At 35.8% G+C, this 23,489-nt stretch overlaps 1 protein-coding gene across 13 annotated transcripts in view; it reads left to right on the forward strand.

Annotated features, from left to right (window-relative positions):
* Positions 1–23,489, forward strand: part of GABRB2 (gamma-aminobutyric acid type A receptor subunit beta2) — a 181,839-nt gene that overhangs the window by 99,485 nt on the left and 58,865 nt on the right. For all 13 annotated transcript variants that reach the window (XM_021271980.4, XM_013098833.5, XM_072023197.1 and 10 more), the window contains one exon: positions 11,073–11,155. In XM_021271980.4, the coding sequence (XP_021127655.2) occupies positions 11,073–11,155 (83 nt within the window). The remainder of the gene's footprint in view (positions 1–11,072; positions 11,156–23,489) is intronic.

Here is a 23,489-nt window from a genome sequence, read left to right on the forward strand (position 1 = left end):
TTTTCCCTCTGTAGTAGTCTTACCTAAAGTCACTTGGTGTTAATCTGTCATTTGGTATCTGTATGCTGTGAATGAGGCCTAAAAACTATCCTCTAAATTTTTGTTGTCCTTCAGTGTTCACATGGAATAATTGTTCAGATGTGGTTATGTGGTTTGTGGCCACAACACAAACAGGTGATTTATTAAAGGATTAAAGATTTATTACATTAAGATTAAAGATTTATTAAACTGCACTAGATCTGTCTGTTAATTGGGGTGGGGAAGCTTCACTGATGCTTGGTGAATATACAGGGCTCGGGTGAAGGGCGAAGTTTTGTAGCTTTGTCTCACTGGGGGTTTGTTCTTCATGCCCATGTGTAGGATGCTTTACAGAATGTCTCAATGATTTGTGGATACTGCTTTTTTGGCTAAATATGGTTTGTAATAAACAATAAATTGTTGCTAATCTTAAGAATTTTAGGAGTCATTTTAAGTGAACAATTTTCCTAATGCTAGGTTAAAGGTTGGATTAGATGATTTTAGAGGTCTCCTCCAACCTTCTGTTGATTCTGTGATTCTTATTTGCATACCCATAATTTGTGTTCTTATTGTACTTTTTTTGTCTGACATAGTGTCTCATTTACTCTGTACTTCAAAGTGGTTTTTGTTTACCACACATACTATTTCCCTTAATAAAAAAAAAAAAGAGAGAGGGAGAAAGAAAACAACTTTAGTTGTAAACCTGTTTCATCCATAAACCTATAAATGATTCAATTATTCATTTATGATATATTCTGTTTGGCATACATAAATGCCTAGCAAAGTAGCTTGGAAGAATGAATATGAGTGCTAAATCACTAATGGTTAAATAATCTATATACTTCAAACATTAAATAAAAGTATATTCTACCTAATAAATGACCTAATTTGCTTAATAAAACCAAGTGAATCTTCTAGGAACAAAAACAAAACAAAACAAACAAACAAAAACAAAACAAAACCAAGCGATTCAAATCCAATGAGCAGGATAGTTCTTTGTCCTTTGTTTGATAACACAGCCTCCCTCTCACTTACCAGTGCAATATCATCCTCTTTCTGTAGACCATGGCAAATATGGGGGGATGATTGGTTCATGACTGGTTCGAAGTTAAAAGGAAGAGAAGTAGCTGGAAGTGAAAATTTTATCAGAGGTATATGGGTTTGTACTCTTTTTTGTTTGTTTGTTTTTTCCAAAATTTGAGTGATTTCAATACTTTCAGTTTCTGCCTTTTCTAGGGAAAAGCTTTCTCTTGTGGGGACTCAAATGATATGTTCAATCTGTTCAGTAATAACTAGTCTATGAACATGACAATAGCCTCAGAAAGAACCACGAGCTCTTTCCCCCAAGCATATGCCTGTAATTTCACAATGCCCCTTTTAATTCTATGAGACAGTCCAGGTCACTGTGTACTACGGCAGCTGTCACACTCTGTCTCGAAGTAGGCCCACAGTACTGCTATACCTGCACTCTAAATGCATGTATGAATGGTTTTAAAAACTGACTGTGGAAACCAGCCCATGATGTTTGCTTGCAGTGTTATAATGGGCTGACACCGTAGCTTTCAAAAATAAATAAATCCAATTTGACTGAATTATTTTATTTTTATTGCTCTTCCCAGGTATGTAATAGTAACTTTGCTGTAAATATTAAAATATAAAATTTAAATTTTTTGGGAAAAAAAAAATATATATATATATATATGATTTATTGCTAACCTATGAGCTACAGGAATTAGTAACTAAAATGGTGCAAAGAAATTAGATAAAAATCATGGAAAAAGCTAATATACCTAGGAATTAAACTGCATGGATCAGTACTAGATTCTAGTTGGGGTGTCATAACATTCATATTTTGGTCAGATTTTGTTTGCTGTGTGAAATCTATATGTTGACTTTGATGGTCTAGTGGTGAAGTACAATGTGGAGTTGTTGACAGTAAAGATTTGTGTAAAATTGAGGATAACAAACTAGGTGATATGTAATGGTTCTAAATTGCTGAAAACCAATTCTTAGTCTGATTGGTAGGGATTTGATATAGTATTTGGCTGTAAAAAAGAAACATACAACTACAGGGAGGAGCCCTGGAAAGCAGGAACAGAATGTAACAAGGGAGGAGAATTGTTATATAATTATATATAATTATGTATTATACATTGTATGTATATAATTATATGTTATTATTCCAAGGAGTAATTGGCTGCCCAGAGGCATTTGGTTTGGATCCTGAAAGATGTATTTTTGAAAATACCAAGTCAAAAAGCTTAAAAACACAAGAGGAAGGTACTGAGGAAGCAGGTTTCTCATTACAGGTGTAATTTCATTTATTTACTTATATTTAAAACCTGGTACATGCCCATTGGAGATGCCAATCTTTTAATCAGGTGGGTATATTCAAGTATGTTTGCAATTAGTATTACATACATTGATGTTATTGATACCAGGTTAAAATCTATAGTGATTATCTCAACTTCACTGAAATATAATCCCGTTAATTTTTAGTTTACCAGGAGCAGTGATATATGTATTCGTGAGCCTAGCAAAATCTCTCATGAACTTTATAAATGAAATAAATAGTTTGAGACAAAGGAGGGTAGTGAAGCATTACATGCTAACTACAAACAATGGTCATTCAGTAAAATTAAAGGTGAAATTATATCGACACATTAGTATCGATGTTTTGTATCTAGACAATGGTGATGTTAATATCAGCTAGCATTGGAGGCCTATAGTCTGAGGGCAATGCATCAGATGCTTTGAGACTTTAAGATCATCTGTGTTATTTGTTTGTGTTCCTTCTTTATTGACGGTTGGTATTATAGTGATATTTGAAAGGATGTCAGTGGGGTGGAATTATGTCTCTGGATAAGTGTCTCTTACTGTTCTCTAAATACCAGAGCAAAGCTGAAATGTTTATTCAAACAAAGCAAGAGATATTGATCTTATAATAATTGTCAATTACAAGGATATTTGGTTTATTCTACTGAATGATTACACTGGACTTCTTAAATTGGACACTTACACTGGACTGCCTTGCTTACTGGTAGTACAAAATGGACAGTTTCTCATTCCCATTTTTGCTTGTATTGTGTTAAGCTTAGAGGAAGATGAGAACAGCAGAGAAATTAAGCTGCACTGGCACGAGGACCTTTCTGATGTGCTTAGATGCTGCCTGTGCTTTCAACGTTCATCAGAAATAAATAATTTTATTCTGGATTTTGTAAAGCTGTTTGATAGTGGGTGACCTTTCTCAGGTAGAGGAGGAAAGATTGCATTAATAGAGGTAAGGGGCTCCATTCTACATGAGTACTTAGGCATGCAGAGCACATTAGAGCTGCAGTAGGTGAGTTAACTGCACTGTAGTGTATGAAATTGGTACTGTTTTGGGGAATGTCCGGTTGTTTATAGAGAGAAAGTAGAAGAGTAAATGAAGACAAGATAATTAAACACTTCATTCCTAACAATGATGAAGTTCTATTAGAACAAGGTGAAGAGGAAAGAAATGATAAGTTGTGAGCTGTTTTTTTTTTTGTTGTTGTTGTTGTTTTTGTTTTTCCTCAAATAATAAAGATACATAGTGATACATTCCCCATCGTCCTGGTGACAGGACGAGGGGGAATGGGCTAAAGTTGCGCCAGGGGAGTTTTAGGTTAGATGTTAGGAAGAATTTCTTTACTGAAAGGGTTGTTAGACATTGGAACAGGCTGCCCAGGGAGGTGGTTGAGTCACCATCCCTGGAAGTCTTCAAAAGACGTTTAGATGTAGAACTTAGGGATATGGTTTAGTGGGGACTGTTAGTGTTAGGTCAGAGGTTGGACTCGATGATCTTGAGGTCTCTTCCAACCTAGAGATTCTGTGATTCTGTGTGATTCTGTTTAATGAGAAAAAAAATCATAGAAAGCACTAGTCTAACTGAAATCCTACAATCATGTAGGGAGGCAGTGCCTCTATCCTCAATTCCAGTCTTTTGTAATCATAATTGTTTTAATAAGGATTAACCTGTGTCTGTCACCGTACAGTATTTTACACAGTTTGCTTTAATTCTGACTGCTAACTGCCTCCTTGTGTGATTGCTTTTTAAGGACCAGTCCCACTTTAGGACAGGGAGGCTTCATTTTACTGTTTTACTCTTGTCTTACAATTTTGTGATCATTAGAATTTTACAGGCCACTGCTTTGCTTTAAAGGTTCTTGAAGGAAACAAAATTTTAGGTCTGCGCTAGAGATGTGTGTTTTTGTTTGACTTTTTTCTCTCCTTTTCAGATCTGAGAGTATTTCTGCTCATGTATAATTTACTTAAATTTATTATTTCTATTGACATTTCCCTGTAGAAAATGAGGTGTCTTATTTTGACCCCCAAAAACAAAAGCAATAGATGATTTGGGCTCTCATCATGCTTCTTCTGTAAGAATTACTAAATAAGCTGCAATCGTAAAATTGAATGTGCCTTTTCTACTGCAGGTTGTTTTGACTTTCATATTAATTTTTAACTCAGGTAGAAATTCCTTTCTCCAGAATACTGAAAATACCATATTGTCAGATCATTCACTCGGATGTTTCCTTGGATGGACATGTAATTGGTAATATTCTTGGTGGTGTTTTGTGAGAAGAAAGAGTTTTGCAGGATTAATTCTGTCACAAATGACAAATTAAGAAGATGGAGAAATAGCAAATGCAGTTTATTTGTGAGATCATTATCCAGAGTACATATTCTTCACCAACAGAGAAAAGTGCAGGAGCTGCAGGTTGTGTAAACACCACCACCACCTGACTTGAAAGCTGGTTCCATGAGGAGCTGTGCACAGCAGCTGTTGGAGGTTGGCTGCTGCAGACATTTTGTGGGTAGGAAGCAGGTTACACATTTGTTTCTAAGAAGCACATGATTTAACATTTAGTTGCAGATTCCTGGGAAAATAAGACTGTCCTCTCAAACAAAAGCATTGCAGTATAGGATGGTACTGCTATTGTAGACATAAACAGGTAGGCTGTGGGCAAAGCTCTTGCTATATGAATTAATGTTTCTACATTTTTAGCAGCAGCATTATCTCCAAAATTTGTGCACTGAAAAGTACATATCCTGTGGAGAAGTTATTTCCTTCCCCGCCCCCACCCCAGTTCTTCAATTATTTAATTAAGTGTTATATTTTTATCATCAGGAATAAAAAATATTAATGTAGGATGTGTATACAGTTCAACATACTGACCAGAACTAGCTACCAATTATTTTAGGCACTGAGAAAGAACCAAATCCATGTGTCTCCTTAGAGAGCTCTAGCTCACTTCCACAGTTTGAGAATCTAGATTATATAGATAATTTCAGAATTGTTAAGTAACTATTTTTAAAAGAGAATGCAGTAAACTTTATTCTTTTCATACCCTCCTGTATATAAAGTGGAATTTCTAGAAAGAAAAAAAAAAAAAAGAAAAAGAAAAAGAAAAAGAAAAAAAAAGGTTGTGAAAAAGGTGTTTCATATGTTCTGAAACACATGAAATTAAACAATTTTCTCTTAGAACTTTAGTAATTATAAACTTTTTTTCCATTAAAAAGAACACAACTTGTTAAAAGGTGTTTTGTATATATAACTTATCTGTTGTATGCAGCATGTCTTGGCTGGTAGTAGTGTAAATTTTTAAGAGAAAGAAGCTGAAATTAAGCAATTTTTGTTGCAGTGCTGATGTTATCTTAGTGAAATGGACATGTAATCTTTCCAACCAGAATAAGAAACATTTTGCAAAATGTTTGAAAGTAAAACTTTCAGTTTTATATTGTTAGGCATAAAGCAAAAGGGCTATGAACTATGTATAAGCAGAGGAGATGTATTGGATTTTTCCTCCAAGCCTGTAGTTCTGTGTGCTGTCAGCACAGTTTATATTGCTTCACTGTTCTGTAAATGCTATAGTTTTTTATGGATCTTCCTTTTGTTTATTTATTATTTCTCTTGAAAGGGAGAAGTGAAGTGAATGCTGAAAGACGAAGATGCATTTCCCAGTGATAAAATATTAAAAATCTGAAGTGCTCCTCCTAGTTCTTCTGGCATAGCTGTTTCATTGTGTTATATGGGTGTTAATCTTCTAAGGAGCATGTAGTATTTCAGAGAGAGGCCTGAATACCTTTAGTCTAAAGCTGAGATTATTGTACCAGAAGATTTTCTGTAGAGTGACGTCTGCTTTTAGCAGGGATTTAAATTATGAACATGATGTTGTGGCTGAGTTTTGGACTCAGTGACAGGATAGAAGGCAATGCTTATCTAATTTAAACAACAGTTTAGAGAGCTTTGTGGGGAGAGAGTAGAAAGCTGGGCATTGCTGCATGAAAATTATCATTTGCTGCAACAAAATTATCATTCTTCAGAATCACAATTCTTTTACTATGAAATAAGAGCCAAATTCACCAGTTTTCCATGAGCAGATATAGCACAACAGCCAATCCTTCAGCAGAGAAATGGAGAGCTTCTTCCAGAAAAAGATCACAGACCGATATTTGTTTCCTCTAAAACATCTTTTATTCTTCTTTAATCAACAGTGTAAACCAACAAAACTTAGAGGTTGAAGTTTCTGCATTTGTTCTAGCTCCTTGATTTTTGTCAGCTCCAGAATTTGATTTGAATCTTGTATTATCCATAGAAAAGGTTTAAGCATCATATGCTTAACTTATGGTTATGAGTTCTAGCTTTAACAAATAACACTTAGTGTTTTGAGAGAGTATCTAAGTACGTGAGGGTTGGACAGGGTAAAGACTAAGGAAATGAGGAAAGGAATAAGAAAAACAAGCTAGGCTGAAATACTCATGAAATTTTGAGAAGTGGTATTAGAAGAGAGCATATTACAGGCTCTCTGTGGCCTGACTATATCATTTCATTTCAAACAAAGGTATCAATATCAGCAAAACCATTTATACTTTTTTCACATTAAACTACACTGAGAGTTCTATGCACAATTTAAAGTTGAAAGATCATAGCAGTCAGTAGCTGAATATTTGGTTTTCATGATGGACTTGTAGAAATGTCACTGTTTATCCTTTGTGAAAGCCAGCTCTTAACCTAAGATTATATAAGGGAAGCTTATGCTTGGTGTGAATAAACAGAAGGAAGAAGACCTCCATGACCTCTATAATTAGTAATAAATGTTTTTTTTAATTTAAATGTCAATCTGTTAGTACTTATAGCAACCGTGACACATGTTTAAATCCAGTATTAGTGTTCAGGAGAGTAATATATCACATTACAGTGTTGTTTTTTTCCCCAGATTTCCACGTATTTGAAATTGGGTATGCTGGCTGCTGCTGCTGCTGTTTCCAACTGTCACGCAGCAGGACTGTTTCCAAGAAGCAGAAGTGAACAGTGGGTATAGCTGCAGTGCGTGGTTTCAGTAACGAATTCAGAGAGAGAGAGAGTGATTGCCAGTTGGTGGGCACATAACATTCTGATGAAGTCCCGATAGAGATACAGTCAGTTAAAGAGCATGGCTTCCTTGCAAACTCTTTGGATTTGTCCAGAAATTGTTAATGGAGAGTCAGATTCTGCCTTCAGACACAGAGATCTGAAGCAAAATCTCATGTTGCTTTTGACTGGACATTGTATACGTGCATACAATTGAAGAAATAATTGATCTTTCATTTTCCTGGGCTTCAGCTTTGTCTCTTTTTCATTAGGATTGTGATGTGTCAGTGCTAGAGCTAAGAGTATTATATAGTTCTCATACTACCACTCTGCTCTGAGGAACTATCTGAAATTGTCACCTCCTTTCTCATCATTTCTGTTCTGTCTGTAATAGGTCAGACCTGTTTCCTTCCAGGGCAAAGATAAGTTTCTGCTGTGGCATTCCCTACAGCTTTGCTGAGCTGCAGCAGCTCCACGAGGGCTTTGTATTCTGTCCGTCTCCACATATCAGTAGTGTTGCTCTCCAGTCTCTAGTGGTGTTCTTTCTTCTACAGCGATATCAGAACTATTTTAGTTGCTTTTTTGATTTTCAAATTCTACTTTAACTTGTAGGAAGGCCAACATCTATTCGATTTTGAAAAACTGTCCCCTGTGTAGCACTGAAAAAAAGAACCATTAGTAGGACAGTCGTATTATTCAACTACCAGCACAGTATTATTTTCTGCAACACTTAAAATATGAAAGTGTTTTAAGAGTTCCTTATGGCCTGAGAAAGGAGCAGTGTCAGTTTCCAGGTCCTATGAAGCACAGAACCTCCCCAAAGGTTTGGAGACAAGGGCAGATTTTCTGTTTTCTCAAAAGTAATAGGTATTATTTTTGGAATTATTGACAGCAAACTTCACTTTCCCTGCAAGATAATCAGGGTGAAGGTTTCTTTGCACTGGTTTGCTTCATTAAGAGTCATGAAATGAAACATCATAAGGTTTCTCTTTCTTTCACAGCAGATAAAAAGATCAGTGTATGAAACAGTTCTGTAATGTGTTTCATTTCACACTGAGAGCACTGTTATTCTGTTATCATTCTAATGACTAGTGTGTTGAGTCAGTGTTGTTTTTTTAAAAGCTGTAATTTTTTCCATTGTTTGTACTCAAGGCTATGTTATGCAAAAAACAATTTTATATTTTGTGCACTAGTCCTTGCTAGTATATATTTATATAAAAAATATTTTTAATCCCTTTATGAAAATTGTAATAGCTCTGCTTTGGGGAAGATGCAGAATGCCTGTTTCAGGCATTCCTACCTGCTATAACTATTATTTCTTCCTCTGCAAAGGTATAGATCATGAGTCTTGAATTTAAGAGCATTTAAAGGTGACAATTCTTCTGTGCTCTTGCATTAGTAATTTTGTTTAGCTATTCAATGTGAATTGCAAGCCATTAATAATTATTAAAAGGTAGCTTTGTTGCTTAAATAATTTTGAAGATGAGAGAGAACTATTTCTATTTTTCCAAAGGTGAGAAAATTCAGGGTAAAAATATGAGGGAGGCATGAAGAGAGGAAAGGACAGATTTCCTTTTTTATTCCAGTGAATTTGCATTATGGTTAAGAATGATCAAGTGAACTGAATTACCAATCATTTTCATTACTCTGCTTTTGCTTTTGTTAAATGCTGGAAATAATCTATTCAAAGGAGCCAAAAGATTCTTCTCCCCTGCTTTTGTCCACTTCAGGAAGATTTCTTTTGAAGTATTTGTGGTGATCCACACTGATGGAAAACAACATATTTTCAAAAGCAATTCTGTGAGTAGCTATGTAGTGATTGAAGCAGGCACTTACTGCCAAAAGGTGTTCATTTATTATTGAATTCTCTCAGAACCCAATAGATATGTATGGTTAAAATGTAAAATTAAGGAATATTGTTTAGATGTACAAGAAAGAGGTAAGACTTCCACAGTGTTTATAGGAGTAACTTGATTCCACTTTTGCTCTCCTCCTTTTGTTGAAGAAATTTACAGGGCTTTTTTTTTTTCCTTCTTCTTCTGTAAACAACAGCAAAGCATTGGTAGATAGTACTGTAAGGACACTAATGAGAGGGCTGTATTGCTTGAACACTTTTTAATACCTTGTGGAAGGAACTTTTAAAGTCAATTTTGAATCTATCTTTAGCAGTTACAGTTTTCTGCTTCTAATGAACTGTCATTAGGTATTTAAGGAGAAAGATTGAGGTCCATCAAGTGAAAGAGTTCTCTGTCAGATTGAAGAGTAGAAAAGAAGTTTTTGAGCCATTATCCAACAGTCTCAATATATTCTATAGAGGACTAGTAACTCTCATACAGGGCAACAAGATTTTGAGAAGGAAACGGTTGGTCACCCAGGATCAGTCATCCCTTGAATCCCAACTGCTGATCCCATCAGGTGGTATGGTGTCTGCACATGCTATAAACACTTCATCTATCAAGTTGGGTCCCGTTTTGGAGGCACACCTACGTCATCTTGGATTTTGTGATTTGAGTTAAATTATTTGCCTAACTCTCAGCTGGAAAAAAAAAAAATGTATACTTGGCTGCTGTACAGTGCTCAGGTTCTTCTGTGGATGTGGAAGCAGATTTTCCAGATACAGATGGCCAGTCGGCTGTACTTAACAGAAAAGTACAGGGACTAAAGAAAATCCTTGTTTGTCTGAGGATGCTGTATAAATTGCCAGGTTTTAGCAGCTGTGCAGGAGAAGGGCTCTTAGAGAGTAGAGGGGGGAGAGAAGAAAGGCTAGAAACCTCTAGCTTATGCACTAAATTCCCACCTGGCCCTACTTAGAGTATGTGCAGAATATACCTATTTTGACTATTGGTGGATTCCAAATTTTAGGTGTGTTTTTTCAGTCTCTACAGATACTGCATATTCACAGGAGGAGGGAGGAAAAAATAAAACAGAATTGATTTTTGTTTATGTTCTAGGAAGACTTGCAGGTAAACCATTAATAAAAGACTGCTGAGCATTTTGCCTTGGTTCAGATTATTATGCTCAGGATTATTCTTCCAAGAGGTCTATCAGCAAAAGAGTCTATTAATAATACAGATGTTTGTCTGAACATTTAAAAGAAACACTTGACCTGTGTTAAGGTTTCGAGTCATTCGGGGGCGCAAATCAACTATGGTCTAAACATTTTGTGAAAACAGTCCTGAAAATGTTCACTTGCTAATGTGAAGCTAAAATAATATTTCATTTACAAAGAAAGCACTGTTGAAAAGAAGACAGAATTAAATTTCATATGAAAGGATTAGGGTATTAACACAGGATATGAAGTACACATATTTCTTTGCTCATCCCTAGATTTCCTCTGCCACTTTCCATTGAGACTTCCTTTTTGGCTCAAACTGCTGCACTATATAATGAAAGAATTAGTAGTATTCTAATTCATGATGATTTTTTTTTTTTCAGGATACACTGATTGCTGATGATTAAAGCTTGCGGTACTGTGATAATGGTGAATAAATGGGAAGCTGTCTATTGCCCACCAGTGGCATAACCTTGCAGTGGTATTACTTACAAACAATCAGTGTATACAGTATTTTAGTAAAAATAGTCAAGTGTCGGTAAAAATATATTTTGATCTTTCAACCAAGTGCAATCAAAAAAAGATTGGAATGAGACACGTTAACAAGCTCTTCTTTTTCCTTCCTAGAATTACAACGACAGCTGCTTGTATGATGGACCTACGGAGATATCCGCTGGATGAGCAGAATTGCACGCTGGAGATTGAGAGCTGTAAGTACTTCTGCAAATCCTACTTATTCTGTAGTCAACTGCTTCGGACTTTTTATCCATCTTTCTTTTTTATTTTTTTTTATATGCTACTAACCTAGTTGTGTCTCCAATGACATTTAGATTCTTGTAAACACATTAAAAAAAAAAAAAAGCTTTCCAGATGGATTAGTAATTTGTGGCACAAGGATTAACAAAAGTTATTCTGTTTTGATGGACAATTTTCAGCTTTAAAAGTCTCATTCAAAGGCGTTGGAGTTCATGTGAGGAGCATGAGGATTATTATCAGATTTTTATCCCCCTTTACTGCTGAGCTATGTTGCAGCTTGTTTCCATTTATAAAAGATAGCAAGAGGCCAGAATTGTTTTTGCAATAGGTGTTTTGTGGTTTGCATGTTTTTCTAGACCCTATTCTGTAGTTAAGCTTTCAATTCATGCAATGCAGTTTATTATATATACTGATTTAATAGCGGGACTATCTATCAAGTTTTCCATGTCAATAAATCTTGTGTTATGAAATAAAATTTCCAGTATCTTTTCAATGTATAGTCTTTAGGGTACTATAAGCACTTGAGAAAAAAAATTACTGATCATCACTTATATAAAGACAATATTGTAAATATGCAATACTTGATGGTAATGAAGAACAGCACTTTCAAGATACATTTCCTTTTCCAGGAGAATCATAGGGAATAGATGGGGTCTATTATTGAGGTGAATGCAGCAAGCAAAATGAAAAATAATGTCATTAAGATACAGTATGAAAAAATGTGTGTTTTTAAAATAGCATTTATTTTAAAACATTATGGGATTTCTGCATGAGAAAAGTGATCATAACTTGTGCTACAGTCTGGTAAGAGCTTGGTACAGCTTCTTTCTCCTGTTTTAGAAAGCATTTAAGAATATGCTTTAAATTTGTGTCCAGGTTTCATTCATTTTAGTGTAACTGAAAGACATGACAATCTCTTCCTGAATTGCACTGGTGATACTGCTGTTTGAAATAATTTACATGCCTAAAGTAAGCAAAAGAATTTTTTATCATTAAAATTCACCCCTTCTCTATGTTGACATGTACAGCCTCTAGAAGTCAGCCCACTTCTACTAGTAATGTGAGAGAATTCTGTACAGACTAACTGTATTTTGGCTTACAGAGATTCTTGACACTGTTTATTCATGCAGTATGAAAAATACAGAATTTGTTACATCATAGAAAGGGTGGGGGGTTAATTTCCCATAGTGGTTAGGATAGGACAGCTCCTCTGTGGATCTCTTAGCTCTGTTGCAGCCTTGCAAAAGTAAAAAAGAATTCTAAAATAGGATACTGTATGTAGCTAGTCTGCCTTTGACTGTAGTAAAAAGGGTCATTAAAGAATGAGGATAGAATGAGGCTTTGAAAAACTTTATTGCTGCTTTAGAAAATTATTACTCTTTAACATGTCACTCTGTCCAGGTAAAAACCTGAGTCTGTCTAATCATTATAAATTGCTTCAAACAAAATGCTAGTAGGCAGTTAGGTAAAATAAATAAGAATGAAAGTGACTTTGAGTCATTTTATGCAGGTACTCAAGTCATAATCACTTCTTTAAACTATTTGCATGCTGACAGTATCATAGTTTCTTGGCCTGCTGGTTCTGTTTCATACCTGTTTCATTACTGCTTTCTTGTGATGTTTACAAACACTAAATTCCATTGTAAGTGTTTTCATGGCCAAGAAGGCATAAAATTATACTCATTGCTTATGTCAACAGTCTTCTCCCCCCCTCTTTTTTTTTTTTTTGTTTAAAGCTTAATGTCTTCCCCACCCCTGCTGTGACCCTCACAATGTATTTAAAGAAGGTAGTCTTAATTTCTCATAGCTTTCATTTCATGAAACTTGAATGTACTGGTCTCTTTTAGCTTTTTCATGCAAGTGCATTCAGTGATTCTATGTTAAGAGAAATGCAGAACTAGCTAATACTAGTTTCTACAACTGCTATAGTTTATCATCCTTCTTTATGAATAAATCCATACCACAAACTGTATCCCAGATGAAATCTGTATTGCATTTACCCTGCCCTTTTTTCCAAGAGTGACCTTTGCCTTTTTTCACAACTGCATAACTTCCATAGCCATTCCTGGAACACTGCGATAAGATTTTGCCTTCACTCATCTTCCATCAGTGGGATCTAGCTCTTGATAGAAATATTTTTGCATAGTTCAAAGAACACGTGACTTAGCATTTCATAACACTTTTCACATAAATCAGTGTTCTTAATTTTGCTACAGTCCTCAAGGTTATCAAGTTTTTGGTATTTTAGTTCTGATCTTCTGATCACCACCTGCATATTCTGTTTCATTAAGAATATCCTTCACACACAAACACTAAATAATATTAATGGTAACAAAGATCATGATGATCTTCTTATGATGATCTTATGATCATTCTCTATACTGAGCACTATCTATTATTTCAATGCAGTACAATTTTCTACATATTATTTATAAATCTTTACTAATTGTCTGTTCTCAGATAGTCCTATATCAAATGTTTTCATAAATTCCAGGTTAGTTGTACTTTGCATAGAAACGTAGTTATCAGCTAGCCAGAACCTTTATGAGTTATGTCATGATGGCTTTTATCCAAGTTCCATGCACATTGATGTCTTTAAAGTTCTTCCATTCTTTCACTGCTTCTGTCTTACTGATGCCAGTCGACTTTTTTCTTGTTATATGCCTGGATTATGCTTTATCACACAACATTGTGTTTACTGAATTTTGGGTCCCGTGTCAAATTTTTGTAAATCTACATAAACCTAGATGAATCTAAAAATTAGGAATTATGGCAGAGAAGGGTTTTATGGTAAAGCTGAAACATAAAATGGGGAAGGATGTATCATTTGTTAGATACAAGAGGCAGTATTTTACCCATTTCAGTTTAAATTAGTAGTGACAAGATTAGATACTGAAAGCGTAAGAGAGGACTGTTCCTCACTGGTTCAAAGAGCCTTAGTTTTGAGAACTGAAATCTAATTTTTTTTAACATATAGGCAGTTTACATCTCTGAACATTTTATTTTGCTTTTCTCACACTTAAAAGGGGGCAGAAACATGTTGAATCTTTAGTTTTCCTAATATGTTTTTAAACCTGTACAATGTCTTTCACATCAGGGTATAATTTAGCTACTCTTCTCTTTCTTTTATCTCCCAAGACGCTGAATTGTGGGGATATAAAACCAGAAATCACTTTTATTTTGCATTCATTTCTTAGATACCCAGCTTGCAGGCAACAGAGTGTTTTTTTTCCTTGTTACTTGAATTTTGACTTGTCTCAGTAAAATGCCTCTCCTTTCTGCTCTGTACAACTGCCACTAAAGTATGAATGATGTTTCTCATGATGCTCTAGAATACTTGTGTTTCTCTCCTGTCTCCTGCCTTTCTGGAGTTGTAACTGTTGAAGGAATTCCTTAGCTAATCAGCCTAAAGAATAGAGGGAGTTAAAAGGCAAAAAGAAGCATGAGGGAGTTTGCAGAATACTGGTTCATACTGATATAAATATCATATTATAACTCCTCTAGCATTACAGAGAGAAATTATTGTGATTTGAATATTTTCCAATGTAAACATTCAATATTCATCTAGTACATTTTGACCTTTGTTAACTTTAGTTACACAGTGACACAGGACATTAAAATTCACGTCAACTCTTTATTTTTTGACAACGTGTTAGGCATAGCTATATTTGTTATATTGCGGTGTAATTCAGAAAATGCTTGCTTTGTGACAATGATATTTTAAAATTTTCTTTGTTGCTCTTGAATAAACAAAAACACACTGAGTCTCACCTTAGAAGCATAGTCTCAGAAAAGTTTTCCATAGTTTATTAAAGATACGGCAATAAAATAAAAAAAAGCAGCATATGAAAGCCCTACTGTCTGAAGCCACAGCAAACAGGCAGTTTGCATATATGTGTGTGTGTGGGGGGGAGGGGAGAGGCGGAAAGGGAGTGTTTTGGTGAAAAATGAAGAATTATTGTTTTGGGACCTTTCTTTTATTTAACAGCTATGGGCATTTGGACCCGGAATTAATTAAATTATTTTATCTGTATCATGGCAAAAAGGCAACAGTACCACACTAAATAAGACCAGTTTAAAACTTCCATTGCATAAGAATCTAGAAAAAGGCAGGAAGAACAGAGGCAAAAGTGTATCATTCCTCCCAGTGACTGTGTATCAAACACTTTCTAATCAGATCCTCTGAAAGCCCATCACCAAGAGAAACGAGTAATTTTTGTATGTTGAAGGTCAATTTATAAGCACATTTAAAGCTTTAGAAAGAAATAAAAGTTGCCTATTGCTGAAGTTTTGAGTACTTTGCAGACAGCTGCTCTGGTCAGAAATCAGAGCTATAATCAGGGTATATAAAATGGTAGAACTGCAGGAGCTGACCAGGCAGTACCCTTCTGGGTTAGAGGTGGATCTGCCTGATACCAGGTGAGAGGGTCTGCTGATCCCTGGGAAACGGGATGTTCAGCAAAGGAGGGTACCTCTGCTGGAAGTGAATATGTCACTTCCAACATTTACACAGTAAGTGGAAAGCTGAATATGTGACGTTTGGACCATTAAAGGTTAGAATCTTTATAGTGGTTCATTTAATTAATTCAAGAGTTCGATCTTTTGTTTATGAAAGTTCTATCTGTTAGATAAATATATTTCATAGCTTTTTCATGCTATATTTCTTTAAAGTCAAAATTGAATGGGAAGACTATTTATATTACTATAAGTTTTCTCAAAAATGTTTTGTGAAAAAACATGCATCTAAGAAAGGTCTTAGTAGTTTGAGAGAATCATAAAAATTACAGTCTCAATCATTTATTTTCTGTTTATGTTCAGTGTAAATTTTAATGTGGGGAGGGAGGAGAAGTTTTTTGTTTGTTTTTTTTTTTTATTATTATTATTAATGTATGCTTATATTTTAAGACATACTTCCAGAATAATTCAAGATGGAAGCGACCTCAGGAGGTCTCTCTTCCAACTTCCTGCTCAAAACAGGGTCAGCTCTAAGATCAGACCAAGTTGCTCGGGGCTTTGTCCAGTCTGGTCTTGAAAATCTCAAAAGACAAAGAATAAAAAAAAATCCTCTCTAGGCAACCTGTTCCAGAATATGGCCATCCTAAAGAAGTTTCACAGCAGCTGTGGAAAGGGAAATATTTGCTTTATATTTTATCATGTACTGGCTGCATCTGCCTCGGAAAGAATTATTTATTTTTATTAAACTGAAATAGAATGCAAGTGTTGTGCAAACTGACTTGTAAGAATAGAATTTATAAGTCATATAACTGAATGATATCAGAATGCTCTGAAAAAAATCATATACTGTACAAGTAGTCCTATAAATTGATAAAGACATCTTTGAGTTAATGAAATAAAGTTTTCTTTCTGTTTTTGATCTGGTCCATATCTCTTGATCCCATGATATACAAACCTTTCCACCATCAAATAAGAATTCTTTTCCCCTGATAATAGCAAAAGAATTTTTGGTAGAATGACTGTAAAAAGTTTCTTTTTGTATATACATCTAAAAGGCAATTCTTTATATTTTGCAACTGCACAATGCACAAGTCATCTTTATTGTGTATGGAGCACACATCTGGATAATCTGCTGGAATGCATTCCTTTAAGTCATAGCTTTGGAATTTGTGGTATGTAATTTCAACTCTTCAGTTGCAGAAAAATCCACTACTTACATTATAGACATGTATCATATGGCCTTATAACACATCTTGTGGTTGATGTGTTACCATAGCCAGAAGCTGAGATGTTACGAGTCCAGCCAATAATCTTACATAATAACAGGAAAACAAAACAACAAACAAGCAAACGAGGATTTGGTCAAGGTCAGTATTTAGCCTTAAGAATGGACATTTCCACTTTGACATTGTATGTGTGAAGGTACTGTGCTCTAGATGAGATTACACAATATTGAAACTGTTTTGTAGTTGTCTGTGATGGAGTGAAATACTGTGCTGAATTCAGGTACGCTATTGATTTGTGAAAGATGCTTATCCAAGGATTTGATGTTGTTTTTTTATATCCTAATATAAGTTCCTGGTGAAATCACAACTCTTGTTCTGTTTTCTGAAATGGTTAATTGACAATCAGTCTGTATTAGACGTGTCTATGTGTTCACTAGCAGACAGCTTTATTTGAGGCAAAGGCCTGTTGTAGGCTGCTACAAGAATTATTTTCACTTAAGTACAGCAGAATTTTACTGTTTGGGAGCTCATCTGCGCACATCTGGGTCTCTTCAAATGAGCAGTTTTTCTCTTCACCACAGTCTGGAATGATCAAGTCACTTCAACTCCATTCTGGAAGAATGACCTGTACCACAACATCACCCAGACAAGCTGAAATACTGGTAAGTTAAGTTTTGCTTGTGAATTTTGCTTTTATTCTTCTGTTTATTGTTTGTCTAAACCTTTGTAACCTTTTATCTGACAGGTGTTATATCACTGTTTTGGGGAAGTTTTTGGACAGGGTCCAAGAACACAAAGTGAATCCTTCTCTTCCTCTTTACCTACTGTTCCTTGGCATCTTTGCAGAGCCAAAATGAGTAATATCAACATTAACATTGGTAACTCCGGTCAGAATTGTTGTCCTAGGGAGGGCATATATGTCAAGGAACTTCTCATTCTTCATATACATCTAACACAGATTTAGCAACATATGCATGGGAGCAGATGAGCATCAAAGGAATGGATAATGCTACAAGCGTAATGCATTTATACTGTAAGTTTCTTCCATTGTTGTGGTGTAATTGGTGTTAGTGGTCCTGTGTACACTTACTAACTAAAGCATTCATTTCCTTTCAGGTTTCAAGAATGACCTTGTACAGGTCTAGAAAGACCTACAGCCTTGTTAGGTAAATGAATGTTACTTTCCTCTTGCAAAAGCTAGCTAAGATCTTATCCAAGTTTGTTCTGTTGTTTACCAAGAGGAACTACCATGTGTTCGTCTATGGTTTTTTGTTTACTTGTTTTCAGTTATGGAGAGGATTAAAGAGGTGGGCTTCACATTTGCTCTGAAGGAAGAAAAATCTATATCTCACTATACGTCCAAAATTCTTATTGTAGCCTAAAATATACTATATACAGCATAGCCTATTTGTACTCTATAATGACTAATGACTCTTCATGTGCTGCTAATAATACTATGGAATTGGTTTTATGAGTATAGAAAACTTACTTTCATTATAAAATCACAAAATATGTTAACTTTTCTAAAGAAATAAAATTGGATTTTTAACTAATGTCTCTGTCTGTTTCAGTATAAAGGAATTCTAAACACACTAAGACACAGGAAACTAAGTCTACAAAGAGAAGATGACCACATGATTTGAATCCCCGACAGTTAATTTTTTTATTTCATATACCAATTTAAAAAGTCATCTTTCTATTTTGGATGGGAGATTTTGAAAGTGATGTAAATATAAGTAGCATCTGTGCTGTGCATGTCACTGTCAGTTTGTGCTACTGAGTATTGCATGTACAGACTTTTAGTCTTTTTTTTCTTTGAACATCCATCTTTCTGCAAAAGACCAGTGTGCTTCTTTTTGCACACATTGGCATATGTACATGCTGTGCCTTGAAACTACTCAGGGCCAGATTATTCTGTGGCTGGATGCCAATTTGCTTTTTATCTTAAGGAACACATAGGTGACATTTGATAAATTAGGTCATTGTGCCTGTTATAAATGGTATGGTTATAATTTTTGACTGGACATCAAATTGTACATACATTGGTGTAACTGTCATTTAAGGATGATTTCATTTTTATAATAGCCATGTATGAACAGGCCTCTTAACATGGTCTTATACTTTAGAACATATCTTTAAATGAGTTGCTTTTACAGGAAATTCTCTTGTCTAATTACAACTTGAGCTTTGATCATCAAGGAATACTGAATCCGAGTTGAGAACTGGGGCCAGGGTGCTTTATCCACAGCTCTGTTACTGCTGTTCTGAGCAAGGGTATCTTCTGACTGTCTAGTGACCTTGTGAAAGTCAGCCAGTCTCTGTTGCCATTCAATTTTTTAACTTGTTCTGGTTTTGAAGTGTACATAAGCTAACTTTTTTTTTTTTTGGAAAAAAAAAAAGTGGAAAAGTGGAGTTCCACTTTAGTCCACAATTTGCTTCGTAGACCTCAAGGTAGAGTATTGCAAATACAGATTACAGTTTCACACCTGTCCTTTTCAGCAATTCCTCATGATAATGTTGTAAACTTAAATTAAAGGCTTGTTATTTTAAAATATTTCACATATGGTCTTTTTTGCTTTAAAAAAAAACATCAGGAAAGCTTATCAGCAATTTACTGTGGGGAGTGAGAAGGCAACAAAGAAGTGGAATGGTGATTCTTAAGTTTTGTTTGAATTTTTTTTATCCACCCTATTAGGCAAGCAATATTTCACAATTCCATGCTGAGACAAAGCCACAGCTCAACGTATGAAAACATTCTGCTTGTAAACGTAGACAATAGTTGCAAATTTTAGGACTTCCAACCTTATTTGGGCTATTTGGATCACTCTTACTTAAGCTGATAACCTGTATGCCTAGGATGTGGTCAAGCTTGTTTGGTTGAGCTTCTGCAGGGAAGAATTTTGATAAATGTGTTCAAAGACGTAAAACCTGAGTTTTTGATTTAGGATTCCAGCTTTTCAAAAGACATCAGAAAAGTACTTTTTTAAAAAAATAAAAAAATATATGGAATTGAACAGAAAGGAAAAGAAAAAAATCATTTAGTGGAAGAGGGAGACTTTTTACAGATGCAATGTTCTAAAGTACTTTGAGATATCTTGATGCAAATGATACATAACCAAATTATTTCAGTGACAGTAAGATTAGACCGCTACTATTTCCTAAAGCATTTTTTACAAGTACTTTAGTACTTATTTTTTTAAATACTCTGTGAGAGTGAAAGATTGAGAGAGATCACTTAATAAAGTCAATAAAATCAAAAATTTTAGCTTGACATTATTTTACATTATTTAGAAAATTGTTTTCACAACTTAGTAAAATTAGTGCTTGTACCCGTGCTGTTGCAAAAAAAAAAAAAAAAAAAAAAAAAAAGTGTGGATGCTTTTTAAATTAATCTCTTGCGTCTTTGTCATAGAACTTATTCTGTAGAAGAAGAAATAATAACATGGAGTCTAGAAACATGTCAAAGTTTGATCAGCATGCATATTTAATCTAGGAAAATTATTTCACTTTTTATCCATTATTTAAAAATGGAACAAGAGTTCTAATGCTGTACGTTAACTAGAAAAAAACATTCAGTATTCTGGTTCACAGCATTAGGTGTTGAAATTGTGGATCTTTATTACTCTCTTATTTAAATATCCATCCAGAGGCATTAATGTATTGACAAAAACTGAATTAATTCTATTCTAGACTTATTTCTGTTTCATGTAGATTTTTTAACAGGTACCACAGTAATTTAAACGATTAGGTGACTATTTTGATTCAATTGTGTGAACTATGTGACAGTGAGATAGGAATTGAGTCTTGTACCTTTCTCTATCAATGCATATGTGGGAACAGCATTACTTTTGTCTTTTTTACAGCTGGCATTCAGAAAAACCAAGTTTAGATCACAGACCAATTCTGATGGTGACATAAAATTGGGGTCTGTGGAGGGGTCTTAGAATCACTTGGTTCCAGGATTGAGTATTGAGTTAAGGCATTTATCAGACACTGTATATGAAATGTATAAATAATTTTTGTCTTAAAAGCAGAAGAAAATGTCTAAAATGCCTTTCTAGGTCAATATGCTTAACAAAAAAATTAGCCTATATTTTTTCTTTCTTGAGACAAACCAGAGAAGAGGTGGGGACATGATGTCATGGACTCCAGTATGGTAAAGATAATAATTTAATTCAAAGATTCTCAGTTTGAGAGGTTTCTTTAGATTAGCAAAATGTAACCCCTGTCATTGTACAGTAGCATTTGGGGATCTCATCAGGTTGGATGGCTGGATTTCTGATAGGTGACTCTAGTGTAGTGTTTTCTCAAACTTGGTTGCAAACACAATACAGTTTCTCTGGTTTAATTGCCTTTAACATGAAGTGATATTGGGCACGCATTTTGGTAAGATTTGATGACTAGAGTCATGCTGGAATTTGATCTTTTTTTTTTTTTTTTTTTTTTTTTTTTTCCCCTCATTCAGCCATAGTGCTGGTTTCAGTAGCCAATATGTGCATATCTGGCTTTTAAAGCCAGAGGGTAAGGCAGCACCTCCAACAGAGTTCACCACAAAAATAAATAAATAGAAAACCATCACATTGAATTAATACAATGATATTAAGGTGGCTATTTGGACATGAAAAGGATCTGAGAGTATTATTTGAGTGTCACCACGCAGCACTTGCAGGGCAAGCAGGCGATCAGGCCCAGTCAGCATGGGTTTATGAAAGGCAGGTCCTGCTTGACGAACCTGATCTCCTTCTGTGACAAAGTGACACACTTGGTAAATGAGGGAAAGGCTGTGGATGTGGTCTACCTTGACTTCAGCAAGGCTTTTGACACCGTTTCCCACAGCATTCTCCTCAAGAAACTGGCTGCTCTTGGCTTGGACTGGTGCACGCTTCGTTGGGTTGGAAACTGGCTGGATAGCCGGGCCCAAAGAGTCGTGGTAAATGGAGTCAAATCCAGCTGGAGGCTGGTCACTAGTGGCGTTCCCCAGGGCTCGGTGCTGGGGCCGGTCCTCTTTAATATCTTCATTGATGATCTGGACGAGGGCATTTAGTATACCCTCAGGAAGTTTGCAGATGACACCAAGTTAGGTGCGGGTGTTGATCTGCTCGGGGGTAGCAAGGCTCTGCAGGAGGATCTGGATAGGCTGCACCGATGGGCTGAGGTCAACTGCATGAAGTTCAACAAGGCCAAGTGCCAGGTCCTGCACCTGGGGCGCAACAACCCCAAGCAGAGCTACAGACTGGGAGATGAGTGGTTGGAAAGCTGCCTGGCAGAGAAGGACCTGGGAGTATTGGTTGATAGTCGGCTGAATATGAGCCAGCAGTGTGCTCAGGTGGCCAAGAAGGCCAACAACATCCTGGCTTGTATAAGAAACAGTGTGGCCAGCAGGGCTAGGGAAGTGGATGTCCCCCTGTACTCGGCTCTGGTGAGGCCGCACCTCGAGTACTGTGTTCAGTTTTGGGCCCCTCGCTACAAGAAGGACATCGAGGTGCTCAAGCGAGTCCAGAGAAAGGCTACGGGTCTGGAGAACAAGTCCTACGAGGAGCAGCTGAGGGAGCTGGGCTTGTTCAGCCTGGAGAAGAGGAGGCTCAGGGGTGACCTTATTGCTCTCTACAGATACCTTAAAGGAGGCTGTAGCTGTAGGTGGGGGATGGCCTGTTCTCCCACATGCCTGGTGACAGGACAAGGGGAAATGGGCTAAAGTTGCGCCAGGGGAGTTTTAGGTTGGATGTTAGGAAGAACTTCTTTACCGAAAGGGTTGTTAGACATTGGAACGGGCTGCATAGGGAAGTGGTGGAGTCACCATCCCTCGAGGTCTTTAAAAGACGTTTAGCTTTAGAGCTTAGGGATATGGTTTAGTGGAGGACTTGTAAGTGTTAGGTCAGAGGTTGGACTCGATGATCTTGAGGTCTCTTCCAACCTAGAAATTCTGTTATTCTGTGATTCTGTGATTTAGAAACAATGTTATTTTGTGAAGTTATTAGGTTTTACAGGGAAAATAGAGTATTTTGAATGCAGCATGTTTTCTTTTAATACAGTGGTTTAGCCAACCTAGAGCAGCTGCTTGTTTGTGTTTTGTATTCTTTTTTAATCCTTTTTTTCCCTTCAGGGATTTGGATGATTGTACAAAGTATTTTAGCCAGAAGGTAGAGTAAAGCTCACTGGGAAGATTCCAGCTGGGACTGAAAATACAGCATTGTTGGTTCCACATGATCATGAGTTAACATGAGGCCACTTGACCAGCCAAAAATGAACTCAGTCTGTTAGAAAGGAGATAATACCTTATTTTAAGTGCTATTCCTATAGACCTATCTTTCTGTTATGACAAATATATCTCCAAATTTCCTAATTGGCTCTTGAATATTGGCTATTTCATGAGTGTCTGACCTTTGAATAAGTGAGCTCAGCTATCAGCTCAAGTGCTATCATCCCTGGTGAGTTATTCAGAATAGATTACAAACTGCTTCCAAAGGAAGGATAAATGTAAGCCTTAAATAATTATGAGGATGATGAGTAGGCAAGCCTTTTAGTTAGATCTTTCCTTATCTAAATTATTTTTCTATCCGTGATAAAAATATCAAAGTATGCTGTAAAAATATCTGAACAAAATATA

The sequence above is a fragment of the Anas platyrhynchos genome, chromosome 14 (assembly GCF_047663525.1).
Source record: "Anas platyrhynchos isolate ZD024472 breed Pekin duck chromosome 14, IASCAAS_PekinDuck_T2T, whole genome shotgun sequence".
Taxonomy (NCBI): domain Eukaryota; kingdom Metazoa; phylum Chordata; class Aves; order Anseriformes; family Anatidae; genus Anas; species Anas platyrhynchos.